This window comes from Aphelocoma coerulescens, chromosome 2, assembly GCF_041296385.1.
Source record: "Aphelocoma coerulescens isolate FSJ_1873_10779 chromosome 2, UR_Acoe_1.0, whole genome shotgun sequence".
In the NCBI taxonomy this organism is placed as follows: Eukaryota; Metazoa; Chordata; class Aves; order Passeriformes; family Corvidae; genus Aphelocoma; species Aphelocoma coerulescens.
This window is the reverse complement of record NC_091015.1, coordinates 28,725,039-28,744,691: the sequence shown is the minus strand read 5'-3', so window position 1 is coordinate 28,744,691 and position 19,653 is coordinate 28,725,039. Positions and strand designations below refer to the sequence as shown.

Below are 19,653 nucleotides of genomic sequence, written 5' to 3'. Positions count from 1 at the left end.
AAAACAGCACCTGTCTTTACTTAATCATTATAAAATATCAAAGTACAGAAACAAACACAGCAAAATAAATGTCCATTTCTACTTGAAACTATATTCATACATATCTAGTAATGCAACATACACATAAAATGTCAAGTAAAACTCCAAATTGTTCAGCTTCAAATTGTTGCTGTGTAAATTTGCATTTTTATCACAGTCATCAATTACTTTCACATACACAGCTTGCTTATTTTCCTCTAAGAATTCACCTATTCAAACAGAACCTCACAACTGCTTTGTATACACTTTCAAGTATTTATTATTAAAATTAATTGCAAAGAGCTAACTAAACATTCAACCACAAGTGTGAAAAATTAACCAACACCTATAGTCAATTACCTGGTACACACTGTAGAACTTACCAGAAGAAACTAACAAATTAAATCTTCTGAATTAATCTATTTTACTTTGTCACAATGACAACAAAAGAAACATACACACTGTACTCTTTGTATCAGTGGGACTACAGGGAATCTTTGCTGGGAACACTGTAAAAAGAATAGCAGCCATTACTTTTAAACAGATTTAGAACTACTAAAATTCAAGTGATTTCTGAACTATGGAACTACTTTCCTGTAGAGGAAAGGCAGCTGTAATCTTTCTTTTGTAGGGACAAAAGTTTAGTAAACTAAGCGAAGTAAGGAAGGGATCTTTTGGGGATTTTTAAAGTATTCCTCTTGAATAAAAAACAGATTTGCCATCATTTCCTTCCAAACTGGCAGACGATCATTTTCCTATCACAATCATTCTTCACTTTAGCAATCATTACAATCATTAAATAAATCTTCCAGAAGAATCTTCAGGAAGCTCCACAGCTTTAGAATTTGGATGCATTGACTGGATGTAATGTTTGGGGAATTCTCAAACATGCATTTATCACTATCAGCAAAAGACTTTTTTTGTTCCTCGTGAGTTAATACTAGACTATGCTAGGGAAAAAAGAAGATCTATCAAGATTCTATAAAATTTTTAGATAGTTACTGCATCCCAAATCAGATATATTCTGCACATTACTTTTCAAAAACTTCATGGATAAAAAGGAAGGAGATCTGCGAGACACATAAATTTAGCAGCCTAACAGTTATAGTAGGCAATAAGACCTGACTAATGCCCTCAAAGGCACGTGGAGTGTGATTCAGCTCATCATAAATTAGGTCAACTAAACTGCTCTCTAAGCAACAATTGACAGACATTATGGATCAGTTCTTCAAAAGACCACAACAGGTTCAAGAGTTAAAAGTACCCATGGACACATAATATAAGGCATCTGACCCACAGGACAGAAATTCCATCCTTAGTTTCCTAAGTGATTTCAAGGGAAGAACTGAATACATCCTAGCACATGAAAAATACTGTTTTGAAACAGTTTTCAATCTAGTATGAGAAATCTGACGCGTGAGCATGGAATTTATAAAACCACTTCCTACCTAGAAAGACATGCTAAACAGCTCAAAAAATTTTTAAATTAAGGGAGTCACATAAATTAAATAAATGCCTTGTACACTTCTGAAGAATGAAAACCTATTTCACTTATAAATAAATGCCATGGAGTATACCTTTCTTCTTCTCCTTCTCTCTGCTGTTTTGGTACAATAAAAATATAGGTGAAATAACCTTCCCTTAGAAGGCATCCTATTCTCATTATCTTATATTCCAATTAGGCAATCAAATTAATATACTGAACTAGGTAAGATAGATTAATAGAACATCCTAAAGCCCTGAAAAGACAGTGTATAGCTCCAATATTTGCAGACTGTCATTCACTGTATTAGTATCTGTAGACTACATCCCATCCCAGAGGTTCTTGTATTTGCTTTGCTAAAGTAGAAGATGGGTGTTACACCACTGAAAAAGATCAATGTAGCATTACAAAAACATACCCCCCAGCATTGAAAGGTTTTGTTTGAAGAACACGAGTCAAAATGTTATTAAAAGCAAAGCATATGCCTTCCTCCTGCAATGAGAATGAAGGGTTGTATTACCTTCATGCACTGTTATTCCACAGTTGTCACACTGGATTATTTCATCAGCATCTTCACTGTTATCTCCAAGACAAACGCAACAAATCAAAATATGGTCCATTTTCTGGGAACTCCAATTTTGAGACTTCTCAAGGATCAGTGAGTCCTAATATTGAAAAATGAAGACATATGGATTATGCCAGGAACTTCAATTTTATTTAAAGCAAACAGAAGATCTGTTAATTGCTCAATTTTTTAACAATCAAAAAAACATGGAACATTATTTTCACAAGGCTAAAAGATTCTTTGTTGTCAAAATGCTCAAACATTTCATCCATGAATGCAAGAGCTGGGATGCATGGATCTCAATGCAACCTATAGGGCTGTTAAGATCCAAAGGTCAGAGGAGAGCTATTTCCTCAGACAGAAACATATGTCTTTGAACGATTTGTATTCTACAAAAAGGAAAACTTAAGAAACCATTTAAAATCAAAATTTAAAAAAAGGCCAAAGGTGACCTTCAAATGTTCCAGCATTCAGAAAAACTGCTTCATCTTGTTAAAATTAAAAAAATCTCATGGATCTGAGAAATCCAAGAATACACTGCTAATACAAGCCTGCCAAGTTTTCACTTACATAAAATGTAAAAAATTATCAACTCTGTATGAGTTTGTTGTAATGCAAATTTATGCATCTCTATGCAAAACTGTATGATTTATAAAAACTGTATGTTCTTCTGATTATACACAGGAGTAAGGATTTGCAGAACATGTACACTGCCCTGTTCTTCCAACCTGCAATATGAACCAGTGCTCTTAAAGTGAATGTGGGTTTTAATGGGGAATTTTTCAAAGGAAACACAGAGAAGTGCTTCATAAACCAAACTAAGTTGCATGTAAAATTAATTTTCTTAATAAAACTGTCTTCTTATTATGATCATGGTGCAACAGAGCCACTGTCTCTTCTGTAGTTTCATGGCCTCCATACATATTCATTTATTTTTTATATTTGAGCTTGAACTACCTTCATTGGTAATATGAAGGCATATAAGGAAGTGCTAAAACAGGCACAATAGTAAAAAATAGCCACTGCAATACAAAGAAACAGCAATAGTTTCAAAGCAGAGCCCGAGAGTTCAATGGTACCATTCAAAACATCAAAGATGCAAAAATATTTCAAAGCTGCTGTGGCATCCAAAAAAAAAAAAAAAAAAAATTAGGGTGGAAGATGCCCTCTCAAACATTTTTTTTAAAATTCCATTCCCCATTTATAAAATACAGCACCAATACTATGCCTAAGGGATCATGAGCTCATGTAGAAGTAGAAAAGAACACTCACAGAGTCACACTGCTTACAGGAGGGCAACTAACTGTGAAAAACAGAAGATTCTCTTAAACAGAGTTCAGACTTACAGAGCATCTCTTCCAACATCCTCCTTTTGGGACGAAGCATTTTGAGGAAAGCAATAAGCTTGGGACATTCCTGCAGCCCATCATTACTCAAAATACCCACGTTTAGCTTACCATTCACATTACAGATAGGAAAATGGCAGCAGATGCTCCCTAACTTTGGCAGATTAACTGTGCTATGGCACAGATTTCTCCGATGCCTGTGACAACTCTACAGAAATCAGCTTTTTCTGACAGTACCTTCGACTTAAACTGTTATTTGGCTTCACTGAGAGAAGCTTAAAAGAAATTTGCAATCTCTACTGTTATAGAAGCCCAAGGTCTGGTAATTAAAAAAAAACACCACAGTATTACTTCAAATTAAGAAGCAGAATTGCATTGTAAAAACAAGACTGAAATAACACTGGCTGTCTAGGCAGTGAGAACCTATGCAAACATGGACCAAAAGACCCAAACAAACGAGCAATGATGAAAGGACATCAAATTTTTGTTCTAATGTTAGGATACCCATCCATTAAGGTTCACCTCATGTGAAGACAGCCAACCAGTCAAAAAAGGCAGCTGAGCAACCTATTGTTTTTATGCAGGCACAGAGAGGGAGTGATCTGTAAAGTGTGCTGCTCTCCTCTGCTCTTAGCCTATGTAAGCCTCTGAAAGACCCTACTTGTCTAAAACATGGGAACTTTTCCATACAACAGTAACTGCTGCAACTCCTGAACAAGTCCTGCTCCCTACTGAAGTGGGAGATACTATTTCAGCTGGATCATTATGTAATTTCCATTTCTGGGGTGTTAATGAAGAAAGTGAGCATTTCAATGTATATGCCCATTGAATTTAAACTTTACAGGGAAAAAAAAATTCAAAATACAATAACCATCTCACTGAGAATAGAAGAGTCCTATAAAGTGGTAGTAATTATAAAAACAGGAAAACAGCATTTACCTACTAATGATGCTTGACCTCAGGAAAGAAAGCTAAGCTCGCATTCTGTGTGTAATACAATGGAAAAGCATGTGGTATTTAATTACAGCACATGTTAAAATAACGTATATGCAGACCTCAAAATATTTTTATAAAATGTAAAGAAATAAAAATCACAGGGAAACAAGAACCAAACAACTCCTTCCCAACACCCTCCCCAGTTTCCATCCTCCAAAAATAAGCAAAGGAAAGAAAGAAGAAAGAATGCATATAAAAGACTACAATATGTTCAGAACTAATTACCTGAACACTCTTTCCTAAATTAATTGTGCATTTGAGCATCTCTTTTTCTAAGAACTCACTTTCTGCAGTGCAATGAGATTTTGCTAGATGTGTCTGCTAGACAAGATTTTTCTTTACCCTTTTTCTTTTTTACTAATTCAAAATACTGTAGGAGTGGAGAGTATACTGTTACAATACAGTATATTGAGTATCAGAGAAATCTGAAAATTACAGTCTGTAATTCGGTCTATAGATACTTTTGCAAGACTTCTCAATAAAGACATACTCATAAACAGTACAGCACTTTACACGCAATAAAGATAAATTGTTACTTACAAAACTATAATTTGAACTTCAAATTTTATGTTCTGAACACTGTTCCAAATCTAAGGCAAGAACAGAATCTGATATCCATGCATACTAAGAAACTTCACAGAAGACATACCAGAGACAGCTCTGGGTTTCCGAAACAGGTCTATTTTTCCAAGCCAACAGAAATTATACTGAAGAATATATCACTAAGAATGTAGCCTCACATCTCCATTTTGATACGGGAAGCAAGTCTGAAAAACAACTGCCTCTCTCTGTTTCAAGTTCAGATCATTAGTATTGGTACAGAACTTTCAGCTCCTGAGCCAGGAAAATGAAGACAATAATACTAGAATCACAGAGCTTGACAAGGAAAGAAGATGCCTATACAGAAAGTTATAAAAAGAAAAAAACCCAAACAAATCATGCTATTTTTTCAACCTCAATTATTACTAGTAATAAAAACAGCACAGCTCACGTGCAATAGTGTATATATATACACAAATATATATATCTCTCTCTCTCTCTATATATATATATAATACCTATCAAAGTATCTGAAATGGACACAGCTAATTCTTTCAAATACTGTTTAGTTCCCTGTCATTTTACACATTTAAATAAAGTTTAAAGGGAACAGCAGAACTTTAAATAATGTCATATTACTACCATTTACCAAATGTTATGTTGACATTGTGGCTATTTCCTGAAAACTGCATGTAGATTTTACAGCAATTCTGTTTATTTTGTTCAGAATTTTGCTATAACAGAACATGAAGTCATCCACAGTGACAACCTGGTAACTTAATTTTCCCGCAGGCACAATCTTCAAGGCAACTGTAATTGTGCATAGGGGAAAAAAAAGGTTACTTTATTAAACACTTATATATATAATTTTCACATAATGTAATCAGAAGATATTTAATATAATAATCATAATACCCAAATGCTTTTAGTATGGTAAGAAATTAGTTCATTTGTGACTATTATAAGCAAATCCAACATAAATGATCATAATTATTCTATTTGATTTTAAACCTAGTGTGCATATTTCTTTACTTAAAATTCTTCTGTAAGTGAACTTTGTGTTCAGACTCTGATGTTTGTCACAAAAAAGGGCAAAGAGTAATGTCTCATTTATCTATTTTATGATTATATCACAGATGCATTTAACCTTCAGAACATTACAGGTATACAACATTTACATTAAAACAGAACTAGAAGCCTCGTTAACACATTGGTTTGCATACTGGACCTCCTATTTGTTTTAGTACTAAATCCAATCTCCTTAAAGCCAAGAGAAGTCCCTCTATTGACTTTAGTGGCATTAGATTGGTCAAATGGTCCAAGCAAGGTTATTTAATATGCAGTGCCTATTTAGCATAATTTTTCCTGCGTCATTTATTCACTTATTATTGTGTAAGCACAACTCCAGCCAATCAGTTTAACTTTTAATATTAACAGAATAGCTACTGGGGAGTAGATTCCACTTGTCAACAGATATATTATAGAAAGTTGGTTGCACTACCTCATTACTCTTGCTTTGTGAAAGAGCCAGGCTATCATTTGTCAATTCCTCATCATCTGCATTATTCCTGTTAAGAACTTTACTCTTCTTCTTCTTGGAGCCTCCATCGCTAGCGGTGCTGCTATTATCTTCTTCATTACCTTCCTCATCATTGTCATCCTCATCACTTCCACTCCCGTCATCTTCATCATCTTCATTATCTCCATCACTCCCCTCTTTCCGCAGTGCATTCTTTCCTTTTCTTTTCTCAGCAGTAGGCCGCCAGTCATTGTCATCTTCACTGTCATAGTCATCCATATCATTTAGTTCTTCCATCGATACAAAATCCAGCAGAGGTCGGTTCCTGCGCAAATTCCATTTTTTTGGTTCATTTGTTTGCTCATCAGCCACAGCATCAGGTTCAGCTGCTTTCTCCTTCTCTTTCTTCTTTTTTGGCTTTTCTTCTTCCTCTTCTTGCTCTTTCTTTTCAGTTTTAATTACCTCTTTGTCTGCTGTTGGCACCTCTTCTTCAGTGGAGGTTTTTGGCTGTTGCTCTTCTACTTTCTCTTCTGCCGGTTCCTCCTCCAAGATATTTTCTTCTGATTCAGTACAGGAACCTTCACCACTGTCCTTAGATGCATCTTCACTCCCATGACCACTTCCTTCAGAATCTGTTGAGCAGATGAAAATTTAAAAAAAGTTCCGACACAAATGTACCCCCAAAAATAAAATCTCTTGAAGCAAGTTGTTAAACAAAAGAATGATGCATGTTCCTCCCTCATAAGGTATTCCACCTATTTTTTCAGCTGGTGTCCAAATACTGCTATTTCGAGTGCTATGTTGAAAATCGGTTAAACATGAGTGCATTTTAAGATGCCAAAAAAAAAAAGATGGTAGAACTTATTAAATGAGCATTATATGTTCCTTTGAACTGCAGCTCATATTAACAAAAAGCAGTAGCACAGAGTAATTTCCGTGTGAAGTCACATCTTAAAGAAAGAGCATTCCAGTTTTTAATTTCTGGAGTTGTTTTCTACATCTTCAAAATAAAATAGCTATCCAATAGAAGAGGTTTGGAATTACAAAATGAAGAGCTTACATAACTATTCCTAAAAATAATATGGATAATCCCACGCCTTCATTTTTAGTACATTTTTTTTTTCCCGGGTGTGAGGGCTCTTTCAATTTCCAAGGTTAGTTCCCTTATTAAACCCACATAAACCATGTCTTACTCAGCATTGCAGCTGCACAACAATCCATTAACCTTATACCATTCATATGGTACTGTTCTGTGTGTACTCACTATTTCCATTAATTAACACATGCCAATATGAGCAACAGAAAAGAAAAGAGAAGGATCTTTATTTAAAAAAAAAAGACATTTTTACTATAAAGTACATGTAAAAACTATTGAAAAATGACAGGTGAACTTGTTAAATTTTATAAACAACATCCACTTTGCTATCTCTCATCTTATATCCACCTACTGCTTTTCATTCATAGTTTTAATGAAAGAAAATTCAGAAAATTTTTTCTTTTAAATTTTAAAAAGAAAATGCAGTTTCTTGATCCAATGCAGGGATTAATTAGGCAGTGGCCACAATTTTCAGTTTGCTCAAAGCCATCACCAAGTTCTTGATCCACTGTCATATAGATGCAAAGATGAAACACGTCAATGCTCACAAATTAAAAAAAAAAGTCTTAATTGCTTTACCTACAACCCAAAAATCTCCACCACTCAGTATCACCTTACACAGAGAATTTCTGTGCACACTCATCTCTGTATAAATCCAAATAAACAGACACTGAGGTCAGTGTGCTACACATTTAATATGGCATTTATTTCCATCCCAAAGAACACTGCCAATGATTAGCCAGCTGTTACTTCAATATAATGGTCAATTTTGCCTTCTTCTGCATATATCTGCATGTGGAACTGTTCAGTGAGAAGATTATAAAACTATTGACAAAAAAGTCTGTAAGTGCTACTATTACTGATTAGGACATTAAAGCTATCCATCCCCTTACAAGCTAATAGAAACTACAAGTTTCCAACCTGTTCTAACATGTAGAGGTCCAGAAAAAACACATTTTCTACAGTCTTCTGAGAAAAGTATAATTCAGTCATTTTTCTACACCTGTTAGCCTTAATCGTAGTAATCAAAGTACAACATAATAAAAAAAGAACAGAAATAACTAACATGCAATCCAAAAAAATTATTTTCAAGTTACAATAACTTTGTTTGGATATAGAATCACAGGACAGGTAAGGCTGGAAAGGACCATGGTGGTCCATTCTAGAGTACACTCCCCAGGATTGCATCCAGACAGTTCTTGAATATCTCCAGTGAGGGAGACTGCACAATATCTCTGGGCAATTCTGTCCCAGTGCACAGTCACCTGCAGGGTCAAGTTCTTCCTCAGATTCAGGTGGAACTTCCAGTACATCAGTTTCTGCCCATTGCCTCTTGTCCTATTGCTTGCACCACTGAGAAGAGCCTGGCTCCATCCTCAAAACACTCCCTTCACATACTTATAGACATGGATGGGTTCCCCTCTCAGATGTCTCTTCTCAAGGATGAACAGGCCTAGTACTCTCAGCCTTTCCTTGTTAAGAGTACCTCCACAGAAGGGCCACAAAAATGGTGGGAAGGCCACACTCCATGACAAGCTTAAAGAGTTGGTGTGGTTCATCTTGGAGAAGAGAAGCCTCCAAGGAGAACAGGGCTTGTAAGTGAGATTTTTTACCAAGGCCCGTGGTGACAGGAAAAGAGGAACCAGTTTCAAACTGAAAGAGGGTAGGGTTTCAACTGGACATGAGAAACTTTTCAATGAGCATGGTGAGATGCTGGAACAGGTTGCCCAGGGAACTGGTAGATGCACCATCACTGAAAATATCTGAGGCCAGGTGGGATGAGGCTTTAAACTACCTGGTCTAGAGAAAGATACTCCTGACAAAGGCAGGGGGTTGGTTTAGATTATCTTTATAGGTTTTTTGATCATGGGTTGGTTTATAGGATACCAGGCCTGCTGGCAACAGAAAGGGCACACCACATACGAAGCGGGGGAGGAAAAGGATCTCTGCACAGGCGTTAGCAGGGCTTACTGAAAGACTAAAGTAGATTTGAAGGAGGGAAGGGATAAACCCGCGTTTATCTCACTAGAGGCACACTTCAGGGCAGCACACCACTGGGGGACATGTTAGAAAGGTCCTTTGGTCTGTTGCCTCAGTGGGGGTAGGGAATGGAGATCCATGCTGCAGTAAGGACGCAAGGGTTATTATATGTGAGAAAACACGGAAGCGACTGAAAACGGTCATGTAAGACTTAGGGCTTGTTCCCCCAAAAAGTTGGTGAGATCAATAGCCCAGCTGAAGTGCCTCTACACCAACGTACACAGCACAGGCAACAACCACGAGGAGCTGAAAGTCACTGTGCAGCAGTAAGACTATGGCAATAGCTGCCACCATGTAGGCATGAGATGACACAGACAGCGAGAGTGGCCTCAATGGATGGCTATAAACTATTCAGAAGAAACGGGTAAGGAAGGAGAGGTGGTGGGGCAACCCCATATCTTAGGGAGTCTAAGGCATAATGATGACATGGTTAAGGGCAAAACTCAGGGGAAAGTCTAACAAAGCAATACTGGTGGGAGTCTGTTAAAGACCACCCAACCAGGATTAAGAGAAAAGCGAAATAATCTATAAGCAGTTGGGAGAAGTCTCACAATCACTATCCCTCATTCTCACAGTGGACTTCAACTTACCAGATGTCTGTGGAAAACACAATACAGCAGAGAGGAACTGGTCCAGAATGTTCCTGGAGCATGTGGAAGGTAACTGCCTGAGAGCAGCCAGTGAGGGAGCCTACTAGGGAAGACTCCCCTAGACCTGTTATTTGCAAACAGAGAAGGACTTGTGGGTTACATGGTGACTGGAGGCTGTTTTGGGCAGAGGAAATGTGAAATGATAGTTTTCAATTCTCAGAGAAGCAAGGGGGTCATCAGATCCTGGGCTTTCAGAGAGATGATGCCCTGTTGAGGCTTGGTTGACAGTCTCTTGGGAGGCAGTCCAGGAAGTCTGGACATTCTTCAAGGAAATCTTAAAACGCACAGGAGCAGGCCATCCCTATGTGCTGACAGACAAGCCAGCAGTGAGAAAGACTGATGTGGCTGAACAGAGAGCCGAGAGCTTTGACTGGAACTCAGAAGAAAAAAGAGAATTTAAGGCTTTTGGAAGAAGAGGCAAGCAACTCAAGAGGACTACAGGGATGACATGAGGGTTTGCAAGGAGAAAATTAGAAGGGCCAAAGACCAACTAGAACTTAATCTGACTACTACCATAAAAGATAATAAATACATAATCAACAAAAGGAAGGCTAAAGACAATCTCTACCCTTTTACTGCATTAAAAGGAAAACAGTGACAAAGGATGAGGAAAAGGCTGAGGTACTTAATACCTTTTTTGCCTCAGTCTTTAACAGCAAGACTGGTGTTCTCTGGGTATCCATCCACATAAACTAGAAGACAGACACAGAGAGCACAATGAAGCACCATAATCCAAGGGGAAATGGTCAGTGATCTGCTGCATCTCAGAAACACACAGGTCTGTGGGCCCAGATGAGCCACTTTCTATCATTTACCAGCAATCCTGGCTAACCAGGAAGGTCCCAGATGACTAGAAGTTAAAAAAATGTGATACCTATCTGCAAGAAGGGTCAGAAGGAGTATCCATGGAACTCCAGTCAGGTCAGAAGGAGCATCCATGGAACTCTCTGGAACGTCATGAAGCAGATCATCTTGAATGCCATCACACAGCGTGTGCAGGACAACCAGGCAATCAGACCCAGCGAGCACTGGTTTGTGAAGGCAGGTCCTGCTTGATCAACCTAATCTTTCTATGACAAGATCACCTTCTTATAAACAAGGGAAAGGCTGTTGATGTTGTCTACGTGGATTTTAATAAAGCCTTTGATGCCATTTCCCACAGCATTTCCTGGAAAAAATGGCTGCTCATGGCTTGGATGGGTGCACTGTTTGCTGGGTACAAAACTGTCTAGAGGCTGTAATGGCCAGAAAGTGGTGGTGACGAGTTACACCCAGCTAGTGGCAGGTCACAACCAGGTTGCCCACAACTCAGTACTGGGGCCAGCCCTGTTTAATATCTTCACTGACAGCCTGGACAAGGGGATCGTGTGTACCCTCACTGAAACAGTTTGCAGACAACACCAAGTTGGGTAGGAATGTTAATCTGCTGGAGGGAAGGAAGGCTCTGCAAAGTGATCTGGACAGGCTGGATTGACGGGCCAAGGCCAATTTTACGATGTTAACAAGGCCTGGTGTGTGAACTTGGGTCACAAAAACCCCATGGAGCATCAAAGGCTGGGGGCAGAGTGGCTGGAGAGCTTTCCAGTGGAAAAGGAGCTGGGGGTGCTGGATGACATCTGGCTGAACAAGAGCCAGCATGTGCCCAGGTGGCCAAGAAGGCCAATGTGTCCTCGCCTGTACCAGCAGTGATTGTCCCCCTGTACTCAGCACTGGTGAGGCCACACCTCGAATCCTGTGTAAAGTTTTGGGCCCCTCAATTCAAGAAAAACACTGAGGTGCTGGACCATGTCCAGAGAAGGACAATGGAGCTGGTGAAAGATCTGGAGCAGAAGTCTGACGAGAAGCAGTTGAGTGAGCTGGGGGTGTTCAGCATGGAGAAAAGGAGGCTCAGGAGAGACCTTATCACTCTGAACTGCCTGAAAGGAGGTGGGTCTTCTCCCATGTAACAAGTGATAGAACTAGGTAAAATGGCTTCAAGTTACAATAGGAGTGGATTTGGTTGGGTATTAGGAAAAACTTCACAGAAAAGGGTGCTCCTCAGGGAAGTAGTTGACTCACCATCCCTAGAGATTTTTAAAAGATGTGTACATGTGGCACTTATGGACATGGTTTAGTGGTGGGCTTGGCAGTGCTAGATTAATGGTTACTCTTATCTTAGAGGTCTTTTCTAACCTAAACAATTCTACAATTCTATGACACTTGCCAGCTCTCATAAACACTTTACAAGAAACTCCTAAAGCTATACTCTCATACTAGACATATCACAGATTAAATGCCACATGTATGCTCAAAGCAAAATGTATTTTTCCATCTCATTTCACAGGTGCCGAGTACCCACGTGCACTATTTGTCTCACTGTAAATTTGGTAATACAGGATTTTGCCACGTAAAAATTAACTGAAATTTTTAAGTTAGATGTCATTATTTTCTCTTGCTTTATTTCCCCACCATAAATCTATGACAGACACTTGTTTTGATGCTTTAACTGTGCTGTTGCAATTATAAATAGTCTTAGACCCCTTGCCAATTTTATGTTTTGCAGGGAATCTTAAGTCTCGGTATAGTTTGATCTTTAACAGCACTCTAAATTACTAAGAGTGATTCTTGTTCATCAATACTACACCACGCAAATAATTTAAAGCAGAGAACAAATAAACACTATTTTCACTCACTTCTCTCCTTCAGTTTCTCTTTGCCTTCTGCCTGCACATTTTGCTTTCTACTCTCCTTTATATATTCATATACACACCAGAGATAGCTATAGTAAGAGATATCTCTCCTTGATCTGAATGCATCCACTGTGAGAGGTGCTTTTCTAGAAAGAGCTATTCAGTGATAACAGCAATTTTTGCAGGTCTTCTTCTGTCAGCTGCACTTTTACTGAGCAAAAGGTTGCAGTATACAATTTTCTCCTTGACAGAAATGCTTAAAGAATGGCTCTTTCAAATTGGCAACCATATCATGTCATTCCCTATAGGAGAGAAGCAAAGCTACTTTAAGTGAAAGATGGGGCCAGATACACCATCAAATAGTGAAGAATATAGAGTTCCATTGAGAACAAATATGAGAGATAACAGTTGGGAGAAAGACATCATTTATTCCTCTACACCTTGTATCTTTAGCTCTACTAAGGACAACAGCAGGTGGCAGTCAAATCCAAGAGGATAATTCTGAAAGGAATTCCAAGAACAGAACATTATGCTACAGAATTAACATACAAAAAAAAGCCGTGGAGTCTTGTATAACATGCATGATGCACAAGACTTCAGGGTAAACCTAGTGAAATTATTACATGAGTCAACAAAAAAAAAATCCTCCCAGGGTTTGCAGGACCATTTTACAAACAATTTTAAATATGACACTCCATAATTTTTACTTTTTTTTCAACATTCTAAGAAAATTCATATATACAGCGAGCAAGTGCTGCACTACAAAAGTACCTGGCCAACCATTCACAGGAGACATTCTGGTTCTTAAATGCAGTATTTAGCTTAATAAGCAGCTCTGTAAAAAACAGATTTACTGATTGTTTCAAGTGAACTCCAAAGGATAAGCTAGTTAAAGGCAATCATGGAGTCAGTTTTGGACTTGCCTCTTCCACTAACAAAGCTTAACAAACTCCAAATAGTAGACAAAAAGCATTTGGAATTGTTTCAGAATATTCTTTTATTCACACTGAATCCTATTTGGTTGAGTCTTTCCGAAGTGCTCAAAGCTATCTAAAACGAATGCAATCAAGGATCCTGGAACGTTGAAAAGGAGTAAAAAAACCTGAAAAACTGAGCATGCAATACAGAAAGCAACTATGAAATTATCACCGTTAAATAATATTCAATAATAATCTAGCAATCACATGACAAAGAGCCTACAGTGGCTTTTACAATACCCTCTTTTTGAGAGCAGTAACAAAAACCAGGATGCAGGTGAGGTTAATGTCACTCAATCGCCACCATCTGATCTATTGGTCCTTTACCCTCTTTTTCCCCCATCACAAGGCAAACAACTAGCCTTTGACATGATTATGTGAAATTACCTAGCTATCTCTGCTGAAACACTATGTACAATCCCTCACCCACAATGCCTGTATCCTGATGGATGGGAAACATGGAAAGCACCACTAATTGTGTTTGTCAACAGCCTCTGGCCATAAAGTTCCTTACAGAAGAACTGCTCCAGTATCACAAAAAATCCTCGGCACATGTGCTATACCAAATATCCAAAAGCAGCTGCACTTCCTACACATCTGATCTAGGTATCGCAAATAAAGACTCCGTAATACCATAAGGAACTCCTTAAACTAACTAGGAAGCTACAATATTAATAACTGGATGTAAAAACAAGGCAGGAAAACCTAGATTATGTATGGAAAATAAAAATTTTTAAATTACCAAAGGCAGAGTTGTGTACCTGGTAAAATTGTGACCATATCTATTAGACACAGAAGTCCAATATGCAATGATCAATGTAACTATAAGCAAGAACTAAAAAGGCTTAATACTTCATTGCAACATAATGTCAAGAAAGAGAATCTAACACACCAGTTAGATACACGCCCCTGGCTTTCTATGCTATTTTGCTTCATATGATGATTAAACACTGGCAGACTACCGGCAATTCCACATTGGCAGTACTGGCAGTTAAAAAAATGGAACTGTCCAAAGCAACATGATTAAGAACACATAAAACCAAACCAATATAGATTAAGATGCTACAGCTCCATGGAGAGAAACTGTCTTCTCAAATAATGTTTTGAAAAGTATCTAATATGTCTTAACTGCAGATGTAGACTGGGCGGAGCAGGAGATGAAACTGACCACTGATCCATGATTACACATTTCAGAAAACAAGTATTTAATATAAAAACGATGGAAAGGGAACAAGGGAAAGTCATTTGGTAAGCAGCTTACTCACTTCTTCACAAGCAATAATTATGTCATGACATTTCAGTAAACGTCTATTCAAGTTGCAAAACCACTCAAAACTAAAGATTGCCAATTTTGACTTGAGTCATTAGGAAGTGCCTCATTTACAATGTTACAACACTGATGAAATTGGGTGCCCTACCAATGCCTTGTCAGCAAGCCCCTGGAATAACAGAAATCCCAGTGTTTCCAAAGAGAATGAAGTTGAAAATCTTGTCAGTCACTCCCAAGTTTTACTTAGGGTGGCAGACATCTGTACAGACAAAAGTTTTACCTGGGATGAAGATACTCCAAAAGAACATAATGCTGGTATTTTCCATTTTCTCAATTAGAAAAAGCCCTTGTGACTTCCAGTCTCAGGAACTATACATTAATATGGAAATACATGATAATTTACTAATGATTAATTCATCAATATTTTCTTTTATCTTCACTGTCTACTGAAACACCTTAAAACTTTACTGTTTCCTATCATTTAAGTTTAGTCTCAAAAACAAACATTTGCATCTTTATCAAGATTCCAGTACTGCTAAACACTACAGTATTTTGATTGTTCACAAACATTTCTTTATATTACAATATCCTCTATAGGAAAGCAAAAGTGTAATCTCCATTGTGCTAAGAGGAAAGAAGTTACATAAAGATAATAATATTTGCAACTTTTTATTTCTAGATCAAGACACAGGTTTTTAAGAATAGCTAATATATGCATTTTTGTAGATCATTACTTGTTCTAAACAGATCTTCTACTGACTTCAGCTGCAAGAATAGTACATGATATATATGCAAGTCAGGCTCCACACTCAACGTCAAAAAAAAATTATGAATGCATCTAAAAATTATGAATGCATCTAAAAACTTGAGTCAACAAGACTGGTAGCAGAAGTAGTAACAGGATTGAGTTCTTCAAAGGCAGCATTCAGTTATTTTCTTCTTAGTTACATTGTGATAGAGAACCAGTCCTTAAATTCACACATGATCCTTGATCAGGGACCACACTACATTCCTCTGCATGATTTCAATTTCAGTATATGCGCTGACAAAACTGAGTTCACTGATGAGAGACATGAAAAGTAGTAAATGCTTGCTTTGGAGCCCTACTGGGAATTACTCTACACCTGTACTCTGATTTCTGACATCAGTGTATTTCCAGCTGCTCCCACTGCAGAAAAAAAACCCATGAACAAAAGGACTCCCCAAAGCATGCTTAATTAACTTAAAAGCAAAACTTGAAATAACTGATGGGTATTGTGAAAGATACTATTAAAAGCCTTCAGTTGAGTATATTACAGCACCATCATTTCAAGTCACATGTTTGTACACTCTGACTCCAAAGGGACAGTTTTTTTGATTGGTCCTGCATTAAGATTACATATGACGTTCTTTCTTATGGAACAAATTTTTCAAGATGTTTACAAAAACCAAAAGAACACAGTACTTTAGAATATGGCATTACCAAAAGAAACAGAGAAGCCATTAAAAATTACTTTGTTCAGTATAAGCATGATGAAAAGCCCGGAGGCCTGAAAACTATTTACATTAAGTAAACTTACAAGAATCTAACGATTCTAAAATCAGTTTCTCTAAAGAGATGTCAAAATATTGAGAACTTTTAAGTGGAAAAGGCCAACTGACAGTTGGTATGACCTAAATCCAAGAAAATAAATTAACTACACTGTAAGTAAAAGTCCACGTAGATTTTTTGGTGGAAATAGAAGTTGGGTGATTTGAAATATTTTTTGTAATGAAAAATTTTACCAAGGCACCAAGACTCTGAAAACAAAAACTGAGAAATGCCAAACTGCTTCCTAAAAGTACTTAGTAACAACTTCTCAAATCCTTACTGCATTGCATATTTCCCGAAATCTGGCAGAAGAATGAAGGTATGTAAAAGTTTAGGTGTTCAGGGTTCAGTCCCCATATATTTGCACAGTATCATCTACTAGTACGTATCACTGGAGATCCTAAAGCTCACACATATGGACACAACACAATCATCAGGGAGAAAACAACTTCAGAATTCTTTTAATTTAAGTAATCCCTTAATTTAATTTTCGAATTTGTTTTGTTATTTTAAACACCTATATGTGCATTTGTGAATGAAGTAAACGTAAGTATGTGTTGTGGAGCTGTGGAATTACTATACTAGAATTTATGCTCATATTCAATGCAGACTGGTTCTTATTTCTGACACACTTATTGCCTTTTGTAAGCAAACTATACAATGTCATTCTGAATTCAAGAAAATACTAAATACTGATTTGCAACAGGCTGCTCATGAAGAGCCCTATGTATGCATGTGTGTGTGTGTGTGTGTGTAAAAAAGTCCCTTTATTTAATCACTTCTTCCAGCCAAATCTAAATGGACTAAGTGCAACCAAATTTAACATATGTTATACCAGCTTCATTTTAAATCAGTACAGATGTTGTGCTTCAGATATCCTGCAACTATTCATTTAAACTTGTATTACATGTAAGAAACACTTATTTGTAATAACTTTCTATTCCCCAACTTCTCCAAACCCTCACTAATTTATTTTTCCACCCTGAAAATCTTTGAATAAAGTATAAGATGTCAAATTCTCTTGCTGTTTCAAAGTGTTTTCATGAAATTTTAAATTTTATTAAACAGAACAATTATTTCTCCTACAAATGATAGATATAGGTTCAGAAATGCTAAAACAACACTTCATGAGATATATGAACACAAAACAGCAATTAGAAAAAAAATTAAGTAGAATTTTTTCTCATATGCTTGTTTCAATTCAGTGTTGCATATTAAAAGGAAAATCCATTCAACTTCCTCAAAATGAAATTGATTTTGAAATAAACCCAAGGCTAGATACTGACCAGCCCCCTCTAGTATATATGCAATATCCTAAAACTCAAAAAGGATAGTAATTAAAAATTAATGTGCACTCACACATTGTTGAGTCAGGAAGCTGTATTCATTTTTTTTAATAAATGACTGTCTTTTGACCAACTAATATACTTCTCTGAATTAAGTGTTCATCACCCATACTCCCTTTCCAATTCTCATTTTCCCTTAAATCCTGCCTAGGCTACTGTTCCAAAACAGGGAGATTTTTCTCTGGTAATTAAAAATCATTTCCTTTTATGGCAAATTATATCCTTATTCAAAAGAAAGGATCAAAAGCCTCAGAACACAATTAAAAGAGTAGATGAAACAAGCCCCCAAAAGTCTTAACATGAAATTGGTAAGATGACATCAGTTTTATTCTCTTAAGGCACTGCAGCCTGCTCTACCAGAACAACCAAGGGACATATGTCTAAGCCTAGGGGAAGAGGTGGTGAGAAGAACAAAACTAACCAACCAAACCACAAACAAGGAGCATTAGGGCATATCTTAAAACTAACACTGGGTAAAATATTCTTAAGCATTTTTAAGTTCATCAATACAGAGGAACTTGCCAAATGTTAAAGAGTAAGCCTTTAAATGGGAATAATTTTGCACTATACATTCACAGAGAACATACACCAGCATCCCCAGTGCAGAAATAACAAAGTCAAGTTATTTGATAAGCTGCCATAATGCTTCCCTCACATCTTGTACATCCTGCATCTTCTTGTTTATTTCCCTCAGCATATGCCACAGAACATCCAACATGCAGTTTACTGAACAACATGATCCTATCCCTTCTTTCCCTTTCCTTCAATATACTTGAATTTACTAATTTTATTTTGGCCATCTTGTCTATTTTCAGTTTCTGTGAATATTCACTGCAGATAAAGGAATCTGCACGTATAGAAAAGACTGCAAAGCAACAAAACTCTGTGGCAAGGACTTCTTTCTAGTATGAACTGTGTACACTTCTCTGCATATTTCTATCTGAATGGACACCTTAAGTTTGTCTACTGTAAGAAACAATAAAAACCTGAACAGATTATCTTTTTGCTTTAGGTTCTTACTCACCAAGTACAATTAACCTTGAGAAAAAGGCAAGTTCATAAGTCCACAACAAACTATTATCCAGACTTGTTCAAAACAAAATGGCTTTAGATTCTTCTTATTTCAATACTAAATACAGTGAATATTCCAAAAATTATCTCTACACTGAAGAACTCAAAAGTAATAAATACAGCTAAAGCAGTCTGCACAGAAGGTACTCAAATGTTTCTACCAAAACTTGTTTCACAGTCACGAGATTTCTGTTGAAAAAAAAAAATAATCACAATTGTAAGTATTGATTCCCAGTTATCCAATCAAGTCACTCCCTTCAAGGGGCTCCAAGTCCCAGCAGACTCACTACAAGCATTCTGCCTCCTATATGATATCAAATGAGCAACCATAAACCAAAAATGAGATAATTCTGAACTGAGGAGATGAGAAAGCATATTTACCTGAAGCATCTCCAACTTTAAAATCACTGTCATCAGAGCTATCATAATCTAAAGCTTCCAGCAGCGAAGCTGCCAAAGGCTTCACCTGTCTCCTCTTCGAACTGCGGTCCACTGCA

At 37.1% G+C, this 19,653-nt stretch overlaps 1 protein-coding gene across 1 annotated transcript in view; it reads right to left on the bottom strand.

The window, feature by feature from the left end:
- LOC138106384 (PHD finger protein 14-like) overlaps positions 1-19,653 on the bottom strand; it is a 163,578-nt gene that overhangs the window by 143,142 nt on the left and 783 nt on the right. The window contains 3 exon segments of the mRNA XM_069006910.1: positions 2,022-2,166; positions 6,450-7,099; positions 19,538-19,648. Of these exon segments, the coding sequence (XP_068863011.1) occupies positions 2,022-2,166; positions 6,450-7,099; positions 19,538-19,648 (906 nt within the window).